The sequence below is a fragment of the Simochromis diagramma genome, unplaced genomic scaffold (genome assembly GCF_900408965.1).
Source record: "Simochromis diagramma unplaced genomic scaffold, fSimDia1.1 OVJJ01000571.1, whole genome shotgun sequence".
Taxonomy (NCBI): domain Eukaryota; kingdom Metazoa; phylum Chordata; class Actinopteri; order Cichliformes; family Cichlidae; genus Simochromis; species Simochromis diagramma.
Window position 1 is genome coordinate 1,369,796 of NW_024386885.1, and position 24,693 is coordinate 1,394,488.

The 24,693-nt window shown below is 40.7% G+C and overlaps 3 protein-coding genes across 5 annotated transcripts; all 3 read left to right on the top strand.

The window, feature by feature from the left end:
• Positions 1-264: 264 nt before the first annotated feature.
• Positions 265-11,141, top strand: LOC120734586 (transcription factor Sp6-like). The gene is made up of 2 exons (XM_040033459.1): positions 265-494; positions 7,550-11,141. The coding sequence occupies exon 2, from the start codon at positions 7,670-7,672 to the stop codon at positions 8,588-8,590; it is 921 nt and encodes a 306-aa protein (XP_039889393.1). The 5' UTR covers positions 265-494; positions 7,550-7,669; the 3' UTR covers positions 8,591-11,141.
• Positions 11,142-14,903: 3,762 nt separating this feature from the next.
• Positions 14,904-18,771, top strand: cwc25 (CWC25 spliceosome associated protein homolog). 3 transcript variants are annotated; one of them, XM_040033454.1, is made up of 9 exons: positions 14,904-15,068; positions 15,556-15,728; positions 15,825-16,061; positions 16,153-16,222; positions 16,354-16,517; positions 16,624-16,696; positions 17,376-17,584; positions 17,849-18,016; positions 18,135-18,771. In XM_040033454.1, the coding sequence occupies exons 1-9, from the start codon at positions 15,051-15,053 to the stop codon at positions 18,244-18,246; spliced, it is 1,224 nt and encodes a 407-aa protein (XP_039889388.1). In that variant the 5' UTR covers positions 14,904-15,050; the 3' UTR covers positions 18,247-18,771. The 3 variants fall into 3 exon arrangements, with proteins under 3 accessions (XP_039889388.1, XP_039889390.1, XP_039889391.1); XM_040033456.1 differs by having other exon boundaries at positions 14,905-15,068; positions 16,354-16,505; XM_040033457.1 differs by lacking the exon at positions 14,904-15,068 and having other exon boundaries at positions 15,618-15,732.
• A 1,473-nt stretch (positions 18,772-20,244) lies between these two features.
• On the top strand, positions 20,245-23,989 carry psmb3 (proteasome 20S subunit beta 3). Its single transcript, XM_040033460.1, has 6 exons — positions 20,245-20,378; positions 21,597-21,781; positions 22,406-22,513; positions 22,739-22,916; positions 23,161-23,255; positions 23,815-23,989. The coding sequence occupies exons 1-6, from the start codon at positions 20,376-20,378 to the stop codon at positions 23,861-23,863; spliced, it is 618 nt and encodes a 205-aa protein (XP_039889394.1). The 5' UTR covers positions 20,245-20,375; the 3' UTR covers positions 23,864-23,989.
• The last annotated feature ends 704 nt before the right edge of the window (positions 23,990-24,693 follow it).

The following is a 24,693-nucleotide window of genomic DNA, read 5'->3' on the forward strand; positions in this document are numbered from 1 at the left end:
CACTGAAGTAATCAGAGAATAAAAACTGCAGTATTTCCTCTTAACTGTTTTGGAGGATGTATTAATACGCTGATGAGTAAATTGACTCGTATCCCACCACTGCAGCTCTGACAGCCTGTTCCACTGATCCCCTGTTTTCCTAAAGCGAGTCGTTTCCTCACCTCCAGCCGCCGAGAGCACATCTTCAAAGGGAGGGGTGGGGGGGCAGAGACGGAGCACCGGCAGGAGGGGGCGGAGCCTGGAGGGGCTCAAGACGCGCAGCCTATCATAGACTGTGTCACAACTGAGAATGCTGCTTACCTGTGCGCCAAAACTCTGACAGCCTTTCGCCTCACCTGGACCGTCTGCGATGGAGAAAAGCAGATGAAATATGATGAGGATTTTACTTTTCTGCGCGCATTTTTCCAACAAGGGCAAGAGCAGCGGAGCAGAGCCGAGACAGAGTTTACTTCCAGAAGAAAAGCACAGCGGCAGCACCTCTGTAGGGCAGACAGGTAAGGCTGTATTTTAACTTTCTGACATCTGCTGCGACCTCCTGTGTGGTACCGTATGTCTGTTATATACAAAAATCACAATGAAGTGTTTTAAGTCTTCATCAGGCTGATGGAAAGTCTTCCAGGCTTCAAGTTAACTGGAGGGTTTTATTTATAAATTGAAAGTCTCAAAATACAACATGTTAGGTAACGTACGCAGGTTACTTACTGGATAAATTCACGTTATAGAGGCTAACCAGCGGCTGGCACTTAATTTTAGGTTATGTATTTAGATTTTGGACAATAAACGCCAGTGTTAGAAAATATAAATTCGAGATTGTTAAATTGTTGTTTTACAGCCGTAATTAGATCAGAATATTTCTGCAGGAAGAAAAAAACAACAAGTTGACCCAGTCTTGTATATTAAATAACTAATGTGATGATGAAATAAAAGCATAAAGTATTTGACCTTAAATTTAAGACCAAGATTTCACTTAATAAATTAGAGGGAAATCAAATCAGCCTTTAGTCTAATCTCCGTGCCATCAGTCTGTTTTTCCTATTAGAAAATTATTGCCTAACTAAATAAATGATGATACTGTAAATCCCTAATTTCCTGCAATCCAAACTGGGGTTTTTTTTTTTAAATATATATTTTTAAAAGTATAGAAGAGTGCAAATTAAGTTATAAAAAAAGTTTTTAAAAAATGAAAGATATCTTTCCACGTGAAGCTTGATTAGAGTTTTTTTTTTAAATTAAATTAGTTTTACTCTGAAAATGCCAACAGTGCTGAGAAATCAGAGCTTCAGATTAAGATCTTTGTTTGATTAAAGCAGCTGAACCGCACTGTAGGTACAGTGTTACTCAGAAGTGTTGATTTGATTTATTTGACATAGATATTGATGTCATGAAGAATGTAATTGGCAGTTTATTGTTGCAAATGATGAAAGTGCTGCTAATTTAAAGTGTTTGATAGACTTATGACTATTTTAATGTAAAACAAAGCGTCATATTTTACTTCTTGTTGTTAAAAGTAAAAACTATTATATCATATACATTTTTTTAAAAGTCCTAAAAAAGGGAGTGGTGGGGGTGATCTTGAATAATATATTAGTAATTGCACAGTATATGATTACATTTTGCTGGACACTAACTAAGAATCTGATCTTTTTAAATGATTTAAAATTTCTTTGTCTAATTATTTAAAGTGTATAAAGAGAAGTTTGTGCTGAAGGACAACTTGTGACTGAGAAGATCTGAGAAACAAAACACTTTATAAAGTTTGTCAAAATCACCAAAAATAAAGTACCTTGTCGCTTCTAGTAGAGCGACCGACTCTAAAACCTCGGAGGAGTCACTGTGAAACAGATTTTTGATTGAAAGTACCAACAAAAAAAAAAAGTGTTGCAGGAAATTAATTTTACGCAACTGAGTATGAGTCAGTGTCTCACATGTAAAGCTGTCACTCATATCTAAACCATCTCTGTGATTAATAACACAGTTAAAGTGCAGAGGGAGAGATTAGCAGCCCCCCACATCTCAAGCTTTGCTCACCGCACAACTTGATCCTTCGCCCAGGTGTGCAAATCGTCTCGGACTACGGTCGCTGCATCATTGTTTTCACATCTATTTGTACTGATGGGGAACATTCGCTCACGTACGGCCACTCTGCAAAGTTCAAAACATCTGGTGTTGAGAGAAATGTGTTTGAAGCTCGTTTTTTATTCACCCTTCTGACAACAGCCGTGACTCCTGCACAAAGGTGGTCTCCTCTCCACCCACGATGTATTTAAACAGGTTAAAACAAACTTCTTCTAAATGTCATTTGACACTGAGCTTGTCTTTCTGGAGTGCCAGGATGTTGTTGTACATCTGGACTGCAGTTAAACTGGACCACTGCTCAGGCCACTACATGAGATTTTAATGTTTGTTTCAACATTGTTTTCTACTAATGGCAAATGTTTGTCTCACATCTGGTCACTCTACAGAGTTCAGAAATGTTTTATTTTGAAGTTTGCCATTTATATATTCTCTGCCATAAACATGCACTCCACTCTGCATGTCATGCACTTCTTGCAGGTTAAACCAAACTCCTTGTGAGTGTCAGCGTTACCGTTTTAACTGCGTGGTTCTACGTCTCTGATGAGATGGGAAAGCAGACGGATGGTTGTTAAACTGGATGTGTAAATGACATCGGGTACTGGAGAAGTCAAACTTTTGTCCCTAAAAGAGTTTTTAACTTTTGTTCTGCAGCTGAACAGCACAAAGTTCAGAAACGTTTAATCTTGATAGACACGTGTTTGAATCATATATTTTATTCCGTCTTCTGAAAACAGATGTGACTCCTGCCACAAATCTGAGCTCCTCTCCATTTATAATGCACCTCATGCAGGTTCAAACAGACTGCTCTAAAAGCCCTCGCACTGAAACTGGTCTTTTTGGAGTATAGACGATGTAACTGTTTGTTCTATATCTCGGATAATATGGGACGACAGATTAAAAGGGACGGCAGATCTTCCACAGGTCTGGAGTCAGACTTTGGACTTTTAATTGTTCGTTTTAACATCTTCTGTGGGCTAAATGCTATTTGACCCACAGTGGAAACAGAATGGCTATTTTACCTGTTTTATCCCCGTGTGGGAGATGAGATGATGGACTTTAAATTTCCAGATTTTTGGTCTAACAGTGTAAACAACAAGATAGTCCTTCAGTCTAGGGGACCTGTAATCTATGGAAGAAGACAGTTTGCAAGGCCCACCACATCTTTTACATGTCTGGAGTCAGACTGTGATCATTACAGGACTTTTTAATGTTTGCTTTAATGCCTTTTGTAAGCATGGCAATCCTTTTCTCACATATCCGCTATAACTGTTTGAAACACATGACATGACCTCCACTCAGACCTCCATTCCCAAACTAGTCTTTTTGGAGTACTAACATTACTGTTTTTACAACTTTATTCTTAAATGTGACAACAGACTTATAGTTAAACCAGGCCTGATGAAAACGTCCAAGATTTGTTGATTCTCAGTTACATTTTCTGAGTAGAAACAATTAGAGAAGCGCTTTCACGCTTTACTCATTTAATTTTGAAAATCACCAGCTGATGGACTAACAGTAGCGAGTTCTGTCTTTCTCGTCACTGCTTCAATCTGCCTCTTGTTTCTCAGTGGCAGGCTCGTAAATTGCGGCTCTGCTGAGTCTTGGTCAGACAGGTTTTATGACCAGAACTCTGTCATTGCTCTGAACCATCCTCCCCCGGGGGCCTCCTCTCACTCCCTCCCATGCCAGCTGTTCCTCTTAGTAGCCTGCAGTGCTTCCAGCACTTTAGCAATGAGCTTGATTTGTTTATGTCAGTAAGAGCAGTTTCGTGGAGGGACTGTGCCGCTGTGCCGCCATGTCACATTCTCAAAAAATTACAGAGCAGTATGTAGCTCTGGCTCCAGGCTGACAGGAACTAAATCAGCTGGACCTTTTAAGACAGACGTTTCATGTGGGAATTCCAAACTAATTGCTTTACGATTTCATTGAGACAAGAAAACATCTCTGAGTGGCTTTGGGTGAGCTTTTGAAAAGGAAATGTAGTATGCATGGTTTGACTGTAGTGCTCCAACGTTCAGGATGCACCACACACGCAAAAAACGTGCAGAAAAGACAAGCAAATGAAAAGGTCTAAAACAGTCTTTTTTGCTCATTGAAAAAGTGTCTCTTTATCACTTTTGATATATATTTGTGGATATTTATTTATAAAACGAATTTTAGCAATGATAAAGAATCTTTCAAAAAATGTTCTGGATAGGGTTTTGTATCCAGATCAACTCCAAAAACAAATTCCTCTGAACTCAGGCTGAAAATTGTCATACTAACTTGTAATCCTGCTAACACACAATCTGAACCAATCACACGGAGTCTTTAGTAGAGTTAAAAAGTGCAGAAATAAGAAATCATACATAAAAATAAAGAAAAGAGAAAAGAAAAGTAAAGACTCAATCACACTTTACCTTTACCTGCACTCTGGAACAGCTACCTAACCCACCTGTCAAATAAATTCATTTGCAGGTGTCTAAAAGTTTAATAATTTAGACTTTACTCTGGACTATTCGAAGCTTACGATGCAGCCTGTTACCAGCATTCACAGCTGTGTCAGTGCAAGTGTAGTTACATCTACATCAGGTTACAGCTATGGCTATGAAATAAGTTATAGCTTAGTGTTTCAGTAGAGTTTGCAGTTATGACGTACCTACAGAAAAAATCCACTATAATGCTGAGTAAATAAAATAAAAGTAAATAACATAAAAGATTTCACATAAAATACAATGAATACAGATATTTGGCAACATCTAAAAAATACCATGTAAGTGTGACTGAAATATCTACTATGATGTACGACTCAACTTCTAACCATTGAAGCATCCTCGGTGGTTGAAATTAGGTCAAATTCAGATCTTCGTAAGAGCCAGAAAAGATGACTTTTAAACCAAATTTAGATGTAAAGTGACGTCTTTTTAAAGCAGGGGTGGGGAACTCCAGGCCTCAAGTGCCGGTGTCCTGCAGGTTTTAGATATCACCCTGGGTCAACTCACCTGAATGATCAGTGATTAGTTCGTTACCAGACCTCTGGAGAAATCCAAGACATGTTGAGGAGGTAATTTAACCATTTAAATCATATCAGCTGTGTTGGATCGAGGACACGTCTAAAACCTGTGGGACACTGGCCCGTGAGGCCTGGAGTTCCCCCACCTCTGTTTTAAAGGCTAAAAAAATCACAAAATAAGAAAATCACAGTCACTGTAATGTATGTGGAGGAGTAACTCAGGGGATACTTCACTGTCGGCAAGCCCAGCTTCACCTACTTGCTACATCTGATGCCAGTTCGACCTGCTGCTAATTGATCTGCGCATCAGACTGGATGTCCATGAAGCTCGTGTTTTCACACAACCTGTCAGATATCACCAAATGATCTCCAGACTGCCATACCAGCCTCTACAGCTTCAGACTACTTTATTGTTTCCTGCTGTAAAGATAATTACAGATGTTCATGGTTGAGTTGAGGTGGGTGGGGGTTAGTGGAAGTCAACAAGATCATCCTGGGCCAAGGACAAACCTCACAGGCTGGTAGCTTCTTGTCAAAGCTTCCACAGACTTGTCCACCTTTAACAAGCTTTGTGTCACCTGGAAATCTGAGCCCATCCCACTGACGCTGCTGCGGTTTGCATTCCTGGAGCGTGTTGGGCGCAGGATGCTATTTCAGCGCGTGTGCCTGTGATTATGGACGTAAAGTAATTGTTCTCATTTTGTCGTCGACTCCCATTCTCAGGCTCATGAATGTCGTCAGTCTGTAACTGTTGATGCTTTCTGCCTCCGGTGTGTAAGGGGCAGGGCGCTTCACGGGTCTCGCCTGGAGAGCTGTTGTTGTAAATCATGTGTGATTCATAAAAAAAACTGGTTCTCCTGTCTGCCAGGTTTCATCTCCAAAACCTCAGAGACGTACAAATAGACCTTGGCCTGCAGCCATACCTCCCTGGAACTTCTTCCTTTACCAAACTGCTCTCCTGTCAACACCCCCCTCCGCTCTCGTCCCTCCCCCCATCTAACCATCATTATCCTCCCCCCAGCGCTGCCTCAGTGCAGGCCGATGATGTTGTTTTCTTTGTACTTGTCTTTGACCGTCCTCCATGGGAAGTACCTGGCAGCGGATGCACGTAGCAGGCCTCTGCCTGGACACGTCCGGCTCCCCCCTCTCCTCCGTCTCCACGGCCATGCAGCGTGAGAACTGCAGTATCCATGGCGACGAAGGGGGTGTGCTTAGGGTTGGTTATTTAAATGTTGTAGACAGGCGGATTTAGGCCTGAACGTCAGCTCTTCAGAGGTTCAGAAACACACATACACACAATATGACAAACAGAAAAATGGTTTCCAACAACTCGGGAATATTCTGAAGGTCAAAGAAATGTTACAGAAGAAGTTACTCTTGCTTTTATTTCCTCCTTAGCGAGCTGTTGAGCTGTTAAGTTTAGCTCAGCTTTAGACTGCAAAACTCTGCAGCCTGACTTCTGATAAAAACCACACGCTCTTCTTACATTACCCGGTTTTGGCCTCCTTGCACTGGTTGCTAATTTAATTTTCAGTCCATTTTAAAATTCTGCTCATGACTTACAAGGCTTTACTTTTTCAAGCGCCTGAGTTTATTGATGAAGTTTTAATTCCTCATTACCCTCTTTGTTCTGCTGGGTTCCCACCACCATCTGGTCAACCAGTCAACCATTACGTTTCATTACATTTTTCCTGGTTGGGCATCCAGGTAAAGGTCTGAGCGTGTCCTGGTAACTCAGCTCTGAACTTGTCTGCTTTTACGTTATCCTAACATCATCCTTAAGACACAGTTTTACAGACTTCATGTCTCAAACTTTTTTAGAAATAGACTTAAAATAAATCTTAATTTTGTGCTTCCTGTCCGAGCAGAAAAGGTTTTTGGATTGGTTTGTTTTTTAACAGAGGTGGGGCTTTTGACCTGATTTGAAAGTGATTAACATATGGAGTCTTTTTTTCAAATCCAGATCCAGGAATTTTTGGACAGATTGATTAGAATTGTGTGAAGGAAGAACAATTGTATCCTCGTTGCTCAACAAGTTTTACGTTTGACCTTTTTGTTATCGTTAGAACGTTAACACAGCAGAAGTTGAATCCTCTCCCAGCTTTTTTGGAGTCAAACCCTATGTTTAGTCAGGTCTCACTCTTTTGGGAACGGCCTGAAAAGGTCAGACTCGGTGGAGCCTGCTGCATCACAATGACGTGTTTTCTATCTGTTTGACACAGGTTGTTTTTTTCCTCTCTGAAGGGCGTCAAAAGCAGCCAGGCTGCTTTTAATAGTGCTTTCAATTTTCTTTAGAAGGCTAAAAGAAACCTCATAAAGATATTTACTATAGAAATGCTTGATAGGAATGAGAAATGCTCATTCCTATCAAGCATTTCAATAATAAATGTCTCCATATTTTAGACTTCTCGTTTGTGTCTCCTGAAAAATAAACTTGGTCTCGTTAGTACTTCCATAACAGTCTTCTCTTTCTTTCTGCAGGTTTTTAATGCGTCACCATCCTGTCATGTGGTAATCATCTCAGCGTAACCCAAAAGACACTGAACAACACTTTGAGCAGGTGACCTCATCCACAGATTTGCACCTGCACGAGCTGCTCACATGGCCCACCCATACGAGCCCTGGTTACGGACAGCACCACCTAGTGGCAGCTCAGACGACATGAACATCGCTTCCTGGTGGGACCTTCACAGAGACGTCCAAGCAGGCAGTTGGATAGACCTACAGACGGGTCAAGGTGTGGGCCTGCCTTCAGTGAATCCAGGCGGCTCCATGGGTTTGCAGCCTTCTCTGGGGCCCTATGGCTCTGACCCACAGCTGTGCACCCTGCCCCCGGCTCAGCACGCTCCACCCTCTCAACCATCCCATCTCTTCCCCCAGGACGGCTTCAAGATGGAGCCACTGGCCCCTGAAATGCTGCAGCAAGAAACCTTCTCAATGGAGGAACCTCAGGAGACGTCTGTGTCAGCTCGCCCCAAGCCCCAGCGCCGCTCTTCTTCCAGAGGCGGCAGCCAGGCTGTGTGCCGCTGCCCTAATTGCGTCCACGCTGAGCAGATGGGCCAGAGCACTGACGACAGCAGGAGGAAGCACATGCACAATTGCCACATCCCCGGCTGTGGCAAAGCCTACGCCAAGACCTCCCATCTGAAGGCTCACCTGCGCTGGCACAGCGGAGACCGGCCGTTCGTCTGCAACTGGCTGTTCTGTGGCAAGAGGTTCACGCGCTCTGATGAACTGCAGCGACACCTACAGACGCACACTGGAGCCAAGAAGTTCAGCTGCGCATTATGTCCCAGAGTGTTTATGCGCAACGACCACCTGGCCAAGCACATGCGCACCCATGAGTCCCCGCCAGGACAAGGGGAGGACAGGCTAAACGGAGATGGGAGGGGGGATAAGAGCTTTGATGCATCGACACCTCCCCAGTCGTCCTCAAACGTGTCTGACAGCACAGATCCTCCACTGAAGCTGAAGTGTGAGACAGACGCCTCCGTCTCCAGCGTGACGGGGCAGTCGGGCTAGCTGCGCCGCGTTCAGTTAAAGGGTTGCCATCACCTCACAGAGGTGTCATAGTTTCACGATAGATTAGAGAGTAGAAGGAAGGTATGAACACTCTTTCACTGATGAACACTGGATGGAACAAAAAATATGTATGTGTGATCCTGTGAATTTATCACACAAATGTGATAAACCGTGATGCCACGGCACGCTGAAAAGCAGGAATCCTATTGATCTTGTGTGTAAACCTTTCGTCTGTGACTACTAAAGGTGAAAGGTGGCGAAGGAGGCGACGGAGCTGAAGTTGCAGCTTGTTGCTGGACTTCGATTGCTGCTAGCGCTACAGCCACCAGTAGCCCAAGAGACTGACATGAGTTCATGAGAAGGTGGTTAGGTAACTTGTTTACAATCAGATCAAATGTGTAACTGGAAGAAAAGAGCATTGAGTTTAACAGTTTCAAGGAAAGCAGACAGTAATATTGATATTTTCCTTATGTTCAGACTGTTACCACATGTGTGTGTAGCCTACTGTACTGGAAGAAGATGTAGGTTAGCAGCCATTTGAATGGGTGAAAGTGCAGAAGACCAAAGAGTGTGACAATAATTAAAATGGTCTGTAATTCAAAGGAAATACAACTTTAATGTTGTACTATGGCCAAAATAAGGCTGGTGATAATATAATATAATATAATATAATATAATATAATATAATATAATATAATATAATATAATATAATATAGAAAATTATGCACTACAAAGGCTAGTGTTTACCAAAAATACTGTGTTTATGTCACTGCCATAGTGGCACTTATTAACACACAGTAGGAGAATGTGAACAGGTGTTCCACTGGGAGCGCAACAAAGAAAAAAACTACTACAGTGATGTGAAAAACTCACAAGGACGGAGGCTGAATGGCAGGCGGACGGGAAATGCCGGCTGGTGAAATGAAGCCCGGTTTCTGTCGAGACACGCCGATGAGAGAAGTCACATCTGGCAGCAAGACAAACACAACTCCACAGATCAGCCCTGTCAACACGACAGGCTTGCACAGAGAAATACTCCTTCTGCTACATCTGCCATTTAAGGTTACGGATAGAGCTGATGTTCTTACTTTTTTATGAGTTGTGGCTGAAACACAACCAAACCGTGGCCCCAACATTAAATGGGTCACTGACGACGACTGCTAAGAGGTTAATCCGGAGCCCGATGCAGTCCCGCCGTTTAAAGCTGCATTTAACTGCAGCTTTTGTAACAATGGCTCAAATGTGTAATGTGAAAGAGCTCACTTGATGAGTCACCACTCATTCATCTCATCTGTACTCTATGTTTTAGCATCTTTTAGGTCATTGTTTTGATTTATCTGCTCTCACCTTTACTGTTGTTTCAGCTTCACCCATGAATCATGCTTCCAGCTCACTGCTGCCTCTAAACAGAGAGAGTGAGCAACTCGCTGCAAAACATAAAACTACAAAACTTTATTTTATTTTTTTTTAATAAAAGGGAGTCAATATTAAACTCACAATATTCAAGGGACAAAAAATACACTATATGGATAAAAGTACTGGGCCACCTACACATTGCATCTGCAGGAGTAAACTCGTGCCACGAAGCTCCCGATGTACAGTTTTTGTGCTGACGTTAATGCCAAAGGATGTTTGGAGCGTTCAGAGTTTTTTTTTTCAGTGTCTGTAAAAGCAGCCTGCCTGTCGTGGTGCTTGATGTTACACAGCTGTGCCAATGCAACTGAAAAAGGTTAAGACGTGCAGCTCAATACTTTTACAAATATAGGGTATAATTCTAAAAATCAAATACAGCTTTAAAATACACCAGCATTTACTGGTTTTCCTGCTGCCCCCAAGTGGCCAAAATTAAAATAACACAAAAGAAAATCTTTAAAAAAAAACCAAAAAAAGCCCCATTTTTTTAAAAGCATAAAGATGGACATTGCCACCGTGATAAAGTAATGGTTTTGCACTCATTTTTAAGGTGAAATTAGCACCATGTTGTTTTTTGTTTTGTTTTCGTTTTTTTGTTTGTTTGTTTTTTAGCTAGAAGTAACCGTGTATGGATAAAAGGGCGGAGTGCTAAGTTATCAGCAAACTGTAAAGCTCACGTGTCAGTCAACACAGCTGTACCATTAACTTAATTAAACAAGTAGATGAGTTCTATAAACAAATTTTTTTTTATGAAAAGAGAGAAAAAAAACACTTTTGGAGTCCCTCAAGTGGACATTAGAGGTACTGCATTTTTGCCTTTTCCATGTTGGCTTTGTGTTTCAGCTCTGGAGGCTCCCCCTATTGTTTTTCACACAGATATTCCACCTTGAGGCTGTCAGGTGACACCCCCGTCGTTATGACGCCTTTGCTTGTTCACACTGAACCACAGCGGGTCAGTGTGGTTAAACACAGACCGGCTTAATCAGAGGGGCCATGACGTCTTATGTGTCCCAGCGAGTTTTCGGAAGGGCTGGCGCCACATTCCAGCGTTTGACACTTGATGAGTGTGCTGTTAGGCAGTGTTACGGTAGATGGTTGATAACTGCTCACCTTCTCAATAAAGGTGCTACAAACACACAATGACACACCTCTCATGGGCTTTCTGTTCCAAACTGGACCGACAAGGTTGCTTATTTGAGAACTTGTGTGCCTTTGTTTTATATTAAAGAAAAAAGTGTTCTAGACCTCAGCTTATTGCAAATGAGGAGCAACCAATGCAGTGCAGCATCTCTCAAAACACAAACGGCCTACACTAGAATATGTTGCACAGGAAGGGTGGAAATAGTGGCTCGTGTGGACCCAGGTTCACACTGATTCATGATTACTGTCTGCCGGCTTGAACGTGAAAGCCCTCCGGTTCACTTTTGCACCTTTAACACAGAAGGTGTCCTCATACTTGAATCTCCCTGCTGTGAACAGGCAGTACATAAAAGAGGTGGAACATGACGGTCATAAATGTCATAAATATGTAAAAGAAAATGTCAAAATGTTCACGCTGTCATCACATATATCATCTGACAGAGGGCTACACTGCTGGATTTCCTCATTGAGTGGCTTCATATAGTTCTTCCAAATGTTTCCTGCCCCCATTTCCATTTCAATAAGAGCTGCTGCAGTTTTGTTTTCATTTTCAGAGACACATCATTTACCAGAACACGTTGTTGAAACACGAGCACCGTTCGACTCCTTTTTTCTGCAGCGTTGACATGGAGAGAAAGGCTGCGCTGGCAGACCAGCAGCAGGAAGAGCTTTGGTTACTTGTTTTGGGTAGTTTTCATAATCGATATTGTATGATTGGTAGTTGTGTAGCAAGCAGTGCGAGCAGCTTTACAGTGTAAAACACTTTTAGGATGTATGTAAACCGTCATAGACGTTAGGCAGATTTTTATATATTAGAGAGCTTGAATTACTGGAGGCTCACAGTTGCTGTATTAATGTATAGAAAATAACAAATGAAAGACAATGCTTAAACATTAGTCAATTATTGTGTATTGACTATTATTATTATTAATAATAATAATAGTAATAATTTCTGAGTTCTTTCCTTTTATGGACAACATTTTGAATTGGTTACTGTAGTAAATGTAGTAGTTGTGGAGACTGTAATAAAATAAGTTCAAAAACTTTTAATAAGTTAAATATCTTGGTGTAATAACGTATTTAATCTATTATTGCCCTTTATTAAATAAAGATATATGTATATATTCTGTGTTCATGTTTAACTTTTATTTATAGGAGGCAGAATTTCTGAATTTCTTTTCGTTTTAATTTGCACTCAATTAATAAGAGACAAATAATAATAATATTAATGCTCTCACTTGTTCCACTGCTTGTTAATGCAAATATCTAATCAGCCATTCACACAATAACAACTCAGTGCATTTAGACATGTAGACATTGTGGCGACAACCTACTGAGGTTCAAACCGAGCATCAGAATGGGGAAGAAAGGGGATTTAAATGACTTTGATTGTGGTATGGTTGTTGGTGCCAGACGGACTTATCTGAGTATTTCACAAACTGCTGATCCGCTGGGATTTCACACACAACCATCTCTGGGTTCATAAAGAATAGAGAAAATATCCAGTTGTCCGGGTGAAAATTCCTTGTTTATTCCAGAGGTCAGAGAGGAATGGCCAGACAGCTTCGAGCCAATAGGAAGGCAGTATTAATTCAAGCTTTGCAACTAAGATAAGGAAACTGAGACCACAACTCACAGCCTCTGCAAAGTTGGACCATAACAGATTGGAAAAACTTTACCTGGTGTTATGAGTCTCAGGTAGTAGAGTCATTATTTGGTGTAAACATCATGAAGCATGAATCCACCTGCTTTGTGTCAATGGTTTGGGCTTCTGGGGGTGTTGTGGGGGATATTTTATTGGCACATCTTCGACCCCTAGTACCGACTGAGCATTGTTTAAATGCCACGGCCTACCTGAGTATTGTTCCTCACCATGTTTATCCTTTTAGTTTTTTAACTTCTAGTGTCGGTGCAATTACATCTTTCTTTCTTTCTGAAAATCAGCCCACAATTTCTGGCATTCTTATGCTCCATATTTGCTCCATAACTACATGAAATGAGAGAAATAAGGACTAACCAAACATAAATAATAACATCCGCCAGGGGTCATAAAAACACTCTGAGATCTAACAGTATGGATCATATATCTATCAATTAGGGATAAGAAAGGTGGTCCTCCTTCTATTGACCCACCATTGAGGACTGTGGCCTCAGCCAGGTTACTGTGATCATCTTCTTAGCAATGAATAAAACAACTTTCAGTAGGAATATCCAATTGTTGCTTTTTAATCCATCTGGTGCCCAACATATTGATCTTCTTTTTAATAGCTCATTTGATTGTTAACATAAAGAATTGCTCCATACTTGGTGGTGTGGCACATAGCTTGTCCCGTTCTTTGTGCTTCTGTACATGTAGGCTCTCAGCTATAAATACCTCTGAAAAATCATGTGCTGCATGTTTGAGCTGAAGCTGTTCAGAAGACATCAGCTCGTCTGCCTCAAATAGCTGACCCAACATTAGAAGTCCCTTTCTTGCCACCTTCTAAATTTGGAGGGAAGAAAGACAGAACGATGTGCAATCATCTTGCTTATGATTCTTAATTTCTTTTTCACAATGGACCATTTTTAAAGATAGGTTTTTCACAACAATTATTTATTTGATTTCTTCTCCAGATGACTTTACTCATGAAGGGGATTGTATCTGAAAATATATTTGATCATTCATTCTGTTCCACCCTGACATAGATGGTTTGTCCATCCACAGTGTACCCATTTTCTGGCGACTGCTTCGTGGGGTATATCACACCTTGACACAAAATGTTTGAACATGACATTGAGTTTACTGTAATCAAATGACCTCCACAGTCATCAGATCTCAGTCCTATAGAGCACCTTTGGGATGTGGTAGAACAGGAGATTCTCATCATGTGCAGCTGACAAATCTGCAGCTTGGGATGCTATCATGTCAACATGGACCAAAATCCCCAAGGAATGTTTTAAGCACCTTGTTGATTCTACACCACAAAGATTTGAGACAGCAAAAAAGGGTGATATTAGGAAGGTGTGACTAATAAAATGACTAATAAAATGGCCAATATGCAAATAATATTAAGCCGAGAAAAGAACAAACAGTTGTTTGGCCACACAACCTGACAGAAGGTCTGTAATAAAATACAGACATTATTTAAATCAAACTAAAATAATAAACTGTAAGGCAAACATTGATTTAAAAATACAATTTTCCTACTAAAGGATTAAAAACAAAATATTTTAATAATTAATTGTGTGGAAATGGTTACTTTCAGAACTGTCAGTTTGACTGGTAAAAAATAGTTTTTCTGGAAAATATAAAAAAAAATTACTTATGACTCACCTTTGATGGGAGATTTTATTACTTTGAAGTTTTAGTCATATTTTACACCGTAAATCTTGGTAAGACGCATCTAAGGATAAAAGTCTAAATGACCCAAATTAACCCCCTGAGGGTGTTGCGTTCAGGGACAACATACGGCTCTTAGATAAATATTTAAACAGGCAGAACTCATGGCAGGATTTTAATGGCTTCATTAAAGGCTTCTTAGCTGGACAAAATATATTGTTGTAATTTTAAGTCAGTTTCAGCAGTAGACTGTATATCGGTTTTATTTTCATTTAAAAAAATGACTATGTATAATAGTGCCTTACACACATATATAATTTTAATAAAGATTTTACACATGTAGTCTATGCTTGCCACCGAAAGCACCTTATTTAACTGAGTTTTTTAAGGACCAGTGAAAGCACCATGAGCTAAAACCGGAAGACGATATATTAAAAACAGGATATACACAAAACGCGTCACACTCAAGCGTCGGCAGCTCCATTTTCCAGCTGGTGAAAAACTTTGGTGGTTTCACCTTCAGTCGCTAACGGTCAGTTTTGGCCATTTCCATTTCTCTTTGGGACTGAAAAGAAACGTTTTTCAAGATGGGAGGCGGCGATCTGGTAAGTCTGAGTCTTAATCTTTTACTACGGGCGCATGCGCCGGGGAAGAAACAATGCTAATACCAAACTCCATTGAAATTAATGGTTAATTTATAGATGTTTGCTTACATGTCATACACAGACATTTAGGGCTTGAATTAAAAGCTTTTGGAATTCTGTAGGAAGCATAGTTAAGTTCGGCCATAATTCCTTTAATTTCGGTCTTCTTATTCTGAACTAGTTGAGGATTATAAATATGAGTACATTTTTAGATCAGAAACCTTTAATAAATATTTTACTTATTTTTTCTGTGTAGAATGTACTTATAGATATTAAATATTATAGATTTTGTTGTCAAATAACATTTGGATCATTGCGGTAGAATAAAATAATTAAAATTAAGAACTATAGATATTAAAGGCTTCGGCTAGTTATTGTCTACTAAAAGGGAGCTCCTGGTGGTTTCCAATGATGTAGCCGTTGATGGTTTTGACGTGTTTTCTACCAGAACTTGAAAAAGAGCTGGCACCCCCAGACTATGAAAAACATTGAGCGTGTCTGGAAAGCTGAGCAGAAACATGAGGCTGAACGTAAAAAGATCGAGGAGCTCCAGAAGCAGCTGAAGGAGGAGCGAGCCCGAGAGGAAATGACAAAATATGCGGAGGAAACCGGCGTCTTAAAGTGAGTTATCTCCTGTGTTATGAGGAACAATAAGTTAATGGTTCAAAGAGGAACGTTGTGTCTGAGATATGCTGTACTTTTATTGGATGGTGACAGAAGAAAAGATGATCGGTTGGACTGGATGTACCAGGGCCCTGCCGGTCAGGTGTCCAGGGATGAGTACCTGCTTGGGCGCCCCATTGACAAGCAGATCACTGACCAGTATGAGGAGCCAGAGAGCGGTCCCTCAGCTGAGACAGGCCTCCTGCCTGGGTCCATATTTAACCCCGCCACCCCTGCCTCCAGCCTCGATTTGGCTGCCAAGATCAGGGAAGACCCCCTGTTTGAAATCAGGTGAGTGAACGTGCCATTCTCTTTTGATTTGTTCTGAAGATATTGTTAAATTTGCAGATGATCATGTTTGCGTTTTGTTGGTGTTGTAAAGGAAACGTGAGGAAGCAAAGAAGAGAGAAGTCCTGACTAATCCAGTAAAGATGAAGAAAATTAAAGAAATGGTAACGTTAAGGTCCAAAAAGCTGGTATCGGTGTAGGTTAATGAGATATAACATCCTAAAAAGCATTATTATTACAGGCTGATGATTTCTATCATGTAAATATTTGTATTTGTTTGGTTGTTTTTAAATAGCTTCGCCAAAACCTTGACAAGAAAGACAAGAAAAAGAAGAGGAAGAAGGAGAAGAAGGAGAAGAAAGGAGACAAAGACAGAAGGAAGGAAAAGAAGCATAAGAGGAGGAGTTCAAGTTCGAGCTCGGAGGAAGACGATGAGAAGAAACACAGGCTAGTAAAGAGGTTGTTTCAGAAATGATTGCAGTATGTTATGAGACTTCTGTGTAAACCAGCAAATTGCTCGTAAGTACCACTTTTTTTTATATATCATTTTTGATTTGTTTTTCAGGTCACACCCACGAGACAACTCCTCAGACACCAAATCTCATTCCCATCATCATCATCCAGGCTATGGTCTACAGGTCTGTACCACAGCTACTGTGATCACACACATGCACATGACTTATCCTGCATTTTCAGCATCTGATCTCTGAGACATCCACTGTGTGGGAAACAGTCCTAGAGCCTCTAAAGGGAAAGTCTGCGGAGTGTCTTAAGTTCAAGCTTGTATTTGTGAAAAGTAAAGGTGCCATAACTAAACAGCAAAGCTCATCAGTTTAAAGGGTAGAGTCATGCTTTGCTTCATTAGTTCCAAATTAAGGGAAACTCTCTGCATCATGAGTGGGTTGTAACTGGTGTGGAAGTGATTAATCAGATGTGCACTGGCGAAACCAATCGCTTCATCTTTAAAGTGTTTTTAGTAAATATGCTCATAAATATCCACAAAATATTAACCTTCTTCAGCATGCCTGGAAAACTTTAATATGCATGCATGAGTGTGTTCACATTCTGCCATTCTGACCCACAGTTCTCTGTGTAAGCTGCACACACAGCACGAGAGTAGAAGTTGAAAGCCTTCAACAAGTAGAAATAAGGGACTCCCGGTGACCAGGGAGCTAAAGTTTCTTTGCAAGTGTTGTTGTTGTTTTGTTTTTTAAGAGCAGCATGCAGCTTTTCTTTTTCTTGGGGGTTTCTGGCCCAATCCACTGTGAGGGGAGACCCTCCTGAAATGTGTTGCTGATTATTGGTCTTTTCCCTCAGCTCCCAACAGACAGATATCAACAGACCTCGACCTCCTCCGGTCACTCAGGGCGGCGTGAGAGGAGCCGATCCCGATCACCTCACAGGAATTACAAGGACAGCCGCTCCTACTCTTCATCCTCCTCACATCGGAGTGAAAAGAAGCAGGAACCCAGAGCTCCCAGCCCACAGAAGGACCGCTACCAGAGACAGAGGAACCACGTGCCCAAGTAAGAGCGTACACATCTCCAAAAAGTATGTTTGTGAACGTATTTGTATGATAACTGATTAAATATTGCAATAACTGCTTTGATCTGCTCTTTTCTTCTTTTTTTTTTGCAAGCACTTGTAAATATTATCGATGTTGTAACTGTGATACGTGTGTTAAGATGAGCAGATGAGCTGCTTAAATTGTAACATGTTACATAAAATCTCATCTTTATCACCACCCACGCTGAACTGGTTAATTTTCCATGTTGTTCTGTCTGATGTAGGAAGCTCTCTGCAGAGGAGATGGAGCGAAAGAGGCGTGAGATGATGGACCAAGCCAAGCAGCGGGAGGAGGACAGGGAGAATAATGTGAAGCGCTATAAGAGGCAGGACGAGCAGGAGAAGCAGAGGGAATTAAACGCCAAGCATGACCGCCACGCTGGCTTCATCCAGTAAGTTCAGAGTGTGATGTTTGTGGACACAAGTCTGATAATCAGATCACTTATTTGTGTGTGTGTGTGTGTGTTTGTGCATTTTAAGTTTCAGTAACTGACCTTTGTCATCTTGCAGCAACATGAAGCTGGAGAGTGCCGCAAGCTCCTCCTTAGAGGACAGAGTGAAGAGAAATATCCACTCCATTCAGAGGACGCCAGCCTCCCTGGAAAACTTCATGAAACGATAAAGACAAAAAAATCACATTACAGTCAATGAACTGACTAAAAAGACTGCCACACACCATTTTTTGACTGGGGCAGGTGAGCTGCGAGCCTGTCAGGAATTCAAACACAGGCTTTTAATTTGAAAAGCAGATGTCACAGTATTCATATGTACAGTACAAAAGGCCTGTTGTTACTTCATGTGTTTTAGCTACTTTCTTCAAATCAAATAACTGTTTATAAGGTTAAAGTAAGTTTGTGCAATTTACTGTTTTTGTTTTTACATATTGATAGGATCTCTTATCTCAAATGCTTTTGTAATATTCGTTTGGTACTGTGAGTAACAAATGGTATAAAAACTACATTTCTGGATTTGTATTATTCATTCTTTTTTAAATGCCACTTGTCACTGATCATAGACTGTTATTTAAGAGAAAATATACTTTGTAAACCCTGAAGTGGGGAAATTCCTTTACTTAGCACCTGAAAGTTAACATCAAACAGATCAAATAAAGAGAGTGGAAATAGAATAAAATGTGACAAAATAAATATATTAGCATGGTAAAGCTCATTTGAAATCAAAGTAAAGCAGTTGTGTAACTATATAATAGTTAACTAGCTTAGTCAATGAGCTGTATAAGCACATCTCACAGACACACACAGACCAGCTAATTCATGCAAACTAACCAAGAAAATGTTAACAGTTGCCCAAAACCAAAGTTCTGTATCTCACTGCAAACCATAAAGGTTGTCACAATTGCATTAGTGGACCGACAGCATCAAGAGCACTCTGTGAAGCTCAGCAGACACAGCAGCAGTACTTGCATCATTTTTCTTTTCTGAAAGTTGCTGTTTAACACAGACCCAGCCACACACTCAGACAAAAATGGGTTCATCCCAAAGACAAACTTAACAACATAGTGTTTGCTGTACAGCAGCGAGGAATGCTCAGACCTCCATGTTGGAGAGACCAAACGGCCACTTCATAAATGCATGGCACAACATAAAAGAGCCACCTCAATGGGACAAGACTCGGCTGTCCATCTGCATCTAAAGGACAAAGATCACTCTTTCGAGGAAGCCAATGTTCACATTTTGGAGAAGACAGATGGTTTGAAAGAGGAGTGAAAAGCCATCTATGTCCACTGTGAATGACCATCTTTGAACAGAGGCGGTGGCTTACGGCACCAACTGCCTGCCACCTATAATCCAGTTTTGAGATCCCTTCCTGGAAGCCGTAATGCTCACAAACATCCTGGGCCATTTTACCTCAGGAAATCACATGATAGGGCGGGCTAGGTTTCACAATGGGTTCACCTGAAAACTTGGCTGATTTTGACCCACACCAGTGGGTCTTGGCTTGTATGATTAGGTAGAGGATCAATAGGAAGTCCATGACCCTCTTGGGGACACTCACATAGGGCTTAAAATCTGAGGCTCTCTACCAATCGCTCTTAGAACTGAAGAAGCTTCTTGGATGAGAGATGTAGTTTGCAGCATAGATTGTCAGCATAAATCTCCAGTAAGGCCATGTGTTTGCTTTCACCTTATGGCAACTGTCATCAGCTGGAATAAATTGTTCTGCAGGTTATGTGGCGTATGATGAGCAGCAAAAGTGTTATTGCATGGCAAAATAAAATAAAAAAAAAGGTTAGCTGACCTCTCTCTATTATATGGTGGCTGTGTCACATGAAGTGATTGTACACGTGTAATTACAGTGGATTATTTTTTTTTTTTCTCGTTCATGATCAAATAAAATGTAATCTTTAGTTCACGACATTTTTAGCTCTGGGTTAAACTGTATGTCTAACTGTCTAAGCCTTATTTTAACCTGTTGTGTTTACAGGGGAGTGACAGCACAGTTTTAAACTACCTTACCGCTCCGCTGTGTTTCAATTTCGCTTTAACGCGCCTCTACCAAACTATGCACGCTTTGGTCACGCTGCATTTCTCACCCAATCACAGTTGCACATCGCTGAGGATGTCAGCCAATCATATCTGAAGGCTTCCGTTACGTATGTAGTTAAGTTAGTGTGATCTCGTGTTTCTAAATCGTGTAGTCACTGTCGGAAGCTAACGGCAATCATTCACAAAGCTGGGAAGCAGCAGAGTTTGTCCGTTTTAGCAGTTAGGAATCTAAACCAGCGCCTTCACAATGGTAAGAACATTAAAAATAAGTTAACATCCGCGCGGCTGGTTGGATAAAAATTATATTAAACTGAGTTTGTAGGCTAACAGAGACTTGAGCTAACAACGGTAGCATCAGACATCTTTAGCATGGTCACTAAAGTTACCTACCGGTAACATCTGAATTAATTCTGAGGAAAATGCGAAGTTAGTTTTACAGTAAATCATTATTTAATTACTGATAATGTCCTAATGAATAATTTAGCTTTCGATTCTGGAGAATAAAACTAGAGAAAACCTGAAAGCTAAATGCTTAGCTTCTGCTACTCTTGAGCTAGCGTTGATTTTTGTGCAGGATTGTCTTTTTTTTAACTCACTTTTTTGGCTTCGGTTTTAGTGTATTTCGTTTTTCAACGCTAGTGAGCGTGTTTAGTCTCAGCCAAAGCTCACTAGACACTGTAAGATTAAACAGACACTGACAGATTAAAATTTAAAGCGATGAAAACAGTTAAAACTGGATTTTCTAAAGCTACTGTCAGAAGCAAACATCAGCAACCTGCATCTCAGGAGCGCTGTTCTCCACTAGAAAACCTCATGAATTGACAAATGTATACATGCAATATTTCACACACTTTCTTACTGTTTATGTGGTAAGATGGTAGCTCTTGTGAGAGTTACACTTTTTGGTGTTAAAAATCTCTGCTTAGTCAGTATACGTTTTGCTTTTGATTTTATAATGTATTAAATAAACGCTATTTTTCCACTGTAGCCAAGTCAAGACTATTATTTCTACAGAAAAAACAGAATACATTTAGATACTTTTTAGACACGGAAAGGGAGAAAATACGAATATGACAAGTTGTACCACAAAAACAATATCAGTAGATGTCAGTAGATGGTCTAATCCTAATAGAACAAAATCCAGGACTTTTTTTTTGGTGGTATTCTAACTAAAACACAGAAATTGATTTGTTATACATGCTGTATACATGTTTGTCATTTTTGATACCCAGTTTTTAAGCATGTACATTCCCCTGATTCAGTTTTATGGTAAGAGGAGACAGTGAAAATGTGAGACTTTTATCTTTAGTAGTTTTTCAGATATTCATGTTCATCCAAACTTTGGACCAAAAAATCTTCAGGCAAATCTGATGACCCCAGTCATTTGAGGTGATGTGACCCTTTTATAGATTTGGTTGATCAGGTGATTGATCCATTTTTTGTCCTCCATCCTCTTCTCCTCTCCCAGTCTATTATGTCATATAATGGCGGGGCCGTCATGGCCATGCGGGGGAAGAACTGCGTGGCGATCGCAGCAGACCGGAGGTTTGGCATTCAGGCCCAGATGGTCACGACAGACTTCCAGAAGATCTTCCCCATGGGAGACAGGCTGTACATCGGGCTGGCTGGTTTGGCGACAGATGTTCAGACAGTGTGAGTGGGAATCTCGTCCTCTCAAAATGTCTTTTTTATGCCTTTATTTTATTTGCTCTGCTCGGAATCAGCTCATTGGTTTGCGAACTTTCAGCTCAGTTTCTGAAAGTTTGAAGTGAAGCAAAATATGTTGAAAGAAATTAAATACAAGGGTAAAAAGTGATTTTTCTGTGTCCTTTCCTCATGTTTTATTCTCATCCACCTACACACAAGGAGTCTTAACTAAATGAGACACCCTCACTTTGGAGACCAATTTTTTTTTGTTGAATGATGTTAAATATATGTGATATTTGGCACAGCTGGATCATCTCTCAGCCTGCTGCTGGTGTATTTTATGATCACATCTTAACAATTTGGCAGCAGCTCTTCCTAAAGGGTTTGTTCCTGCTGTCTCAGCCTGTACCTGGGAATAACTACAAAGTCATGTCAATGGGAGAAAAATTAACCAGGGTCCAGTTTAACCAGACTAAACATTGTGTGTGAAACCACCCAAATTTAATTACCACAGTCTTCGTGTTTGATAGCAGAAGATGGTAGTAACAGACTTTACTGAACTAATTTCTGATGCTGAATCAGGACAGATCAGTGGTCGAATGATTTCTTGTCATCCATCCCTTTTTGCAGAGCCCAGAGGCTGAAATTCAGACTCAACCTGTATGAGCTGAAGGAGGGTCGCCAGATCAAACCCAAAACCTTCATGAGCATGGTGTCCAACCTGCTGTATGAAAGGAGGTGAGTACACTGAACTGCCGACAGCATGAATACTAATTTGTCTTTTGTTTCTGCCAGTTTGTTTGAAGAATGAACTCAAAAGGTCACCTCAGTGGTGTTCTGTGTTTATACTTGCACAACAATCTATTGGACCACGTACTCCTGGAGTCTGAGCTCGGTCCAGTCAGTACTTTAATGAGAATGTGGGAATGCTGGACACTTCTTCATGTCTGATTCTCTCATTAGGTTTGGTCCTTACTACATCGAGCCTGTGATCGCCGGATTAGATCCTAAAACCTTTGAACCCTTCATCTGCTCCTTGGATTTGATTGGCTGCCCCATGGTGACAGAGGACTTTGTTGTGAGCGGCACCTGCTCGGAGCAGATGTACGGCATGTGTGAATCTTTGTGGGAGCCGGATATGGTCAGTATTAAACCTGAAACCACCTGTACTTGGGTTTAGTTTATTTGTGTTCAGATAAGTCTGCAGGATTGTTAGTGAGCTTACCTTTTCTTTTTTTTTTTTAAATTTAAATATCTGTAGTTTTAACTTACACTGTTCAACATCCAAGGAATTTAAACGCAACATGGTGGTTAAAGACGCAGTAATTCTTCTCTGAGGTGTTGAAACTCTGAGTGTTGATTTGAATTTTGTTCTGGTCGTGCAGGAGCCGGATGATCTGTTTGAGACCATCTCCCAGGCAATGCTGAATGCAGTTGATCGAGATGCAGTTTCTGGCATGGGAGTCGTCGTACATGTCATGTAAGTATGGCGTGCAGGTTTGCATCCACGCTGTCTTTCAGCCATGGCTGGTGTAACAGGTGGGGCTTTCCCTGAATGAGGGGTCTGAGAAGAATTAATCTTATAGTGGTGGTACACATCCACAAGACCCATCATTTCTATGCTGCTTGTTCTTTGTCGGTAACTAAGCAACCAAGAGACAGACCTCAGTCTCCCCTCTTAATACTCCTCATTTATTTCTTCACCTTTCCTGCATGGCTTTAACTTTTTTTTCCCTCTCCTCCTCTTTGCTTTAAATCACACCGTTGGTTTACAGCAGTGTTTTCACCCCTCCCTGAAAGCTCAGTCTGTTTAGTTCAGCTCAAGACAAGATGACTGACAGAGGGTTGTTGGTCAATGAGGTCCAGAAGTAGGAAAAGGTTAGATGAATCTGTAGAAGTGTTACCCAATCAGCAGTTACGTGCATACAAGTCAGTCCACATGACGAACATAACAAAGTATGTATTGTGGGGCTGAGCACAGCGCAGAGCTGCTGGGTGGAGTCTGCAGTGATTGACAGCTGTTTTCTTTTGTCTGGCAGTGAGAAAGACAAGATCACCACACGAACCCTGAAGGCCAGGATGGACTAGAGCTCCTTCTCCTCTTCATACGTCATTAACTCAGATATTTTGTACAAAAATAATAAGAAATCCTTGTATTGTGTCTCTTTCCTCATTCGCACTGTTCAATAAATGAACTTAGGTTTAAACAATAAACACGACCGATGTCATTGTTGGAGGAACTTGTTTAAAGTTGCTTCTAATCTTAGAAATCGAGTTCACTGTCGAAATCAATGCCTCAAAGTGAAATCAAACTGATTGAATGAGCTCATCAAAATCCTTGATGAGTTGTTAAAATGCTCTAACAAATTACATTTTTAAGGATTGAGGGTGAACCACAAAGTTTAGACTTCACCTTTGACATTTGTGCCACTTGTTCCTTCAGACCTTCACCCTTGATAACACACCTGTGTGGAGTAGTGGAAGAGCAGTTGAGGGTTCAAGTCCAATCAGGCACACCTTCCAGGAAAGCTCACCAAGAGCACACAAGTCTCCCACAGAATATGATGATGTAGTTTAAGGCACCAGTGGGAAAGATGTTGAAAAAGCACAGAAAGAAAACAAGCCCCTTAAAATGCCATTTACAGAATATTAAACTCACATAATGTCAATATGAGCTCAAGAGGGCTGGACCAGTAAAGCCATTACCTATAAAAAAGGAAAAAAAACTTTTATTTGTTAAAGTAGTACACATTTAATCCCCAAGTTACAAAAAGTGCAGTTTCAACAATTTTTTTCCACATTATAAAAGAAATACTGCTGTAGTAAATCACAGGAAATGCATACAAAAAATGCAGAGACTGCCCAGTAATCAAAACCGTTTCATGCCAATTCACAAAAATATCCCGTTCTTACTGTGA

Bases quoted from the DNA above. Each gene is read 5' to 3' on its own strand.
- LOC120734586 (XM_040033459.1), top strand. From the start codon at position 7,670: ATGGCCCACCCATACGAGCCCTGGTTACGGACAGCACCACCTAGTGGC.
- cwc25 (XM_040033454.1), top strand. The intron at 16,062-16,152 runs GTGAGTGAACGT...GGTGTTGTAAAG, and splicing joins GACCCCCTGTTTGAAATCAG to GAAACGTGAGGAAGCAAAGA. The intron at 16,223-16,353 runs GTAACGTTAAGG...GTTTTTAAATAG, and splicing joins TGAAGAAAATTAAAGAAATG to CTTCGCCAAAACCTTGACAA.
- psmb3 (XM_040033460.1), top strand. The intron at 22,514-22,738 runs GTGAGTACACTG...TTCTCTCATTAG, and splicing joins AACCTGCTGTATGAAAGGAG to GTTTGGTCCTTACTACATCG. The intron at 22,917-23,160 runs GTCAGTATTAAA...CTGGTCGTGCAG, and splicing joins CTTTGTGGGAGCCGGATATG to GAGCCGGATGATCTGTTTGA.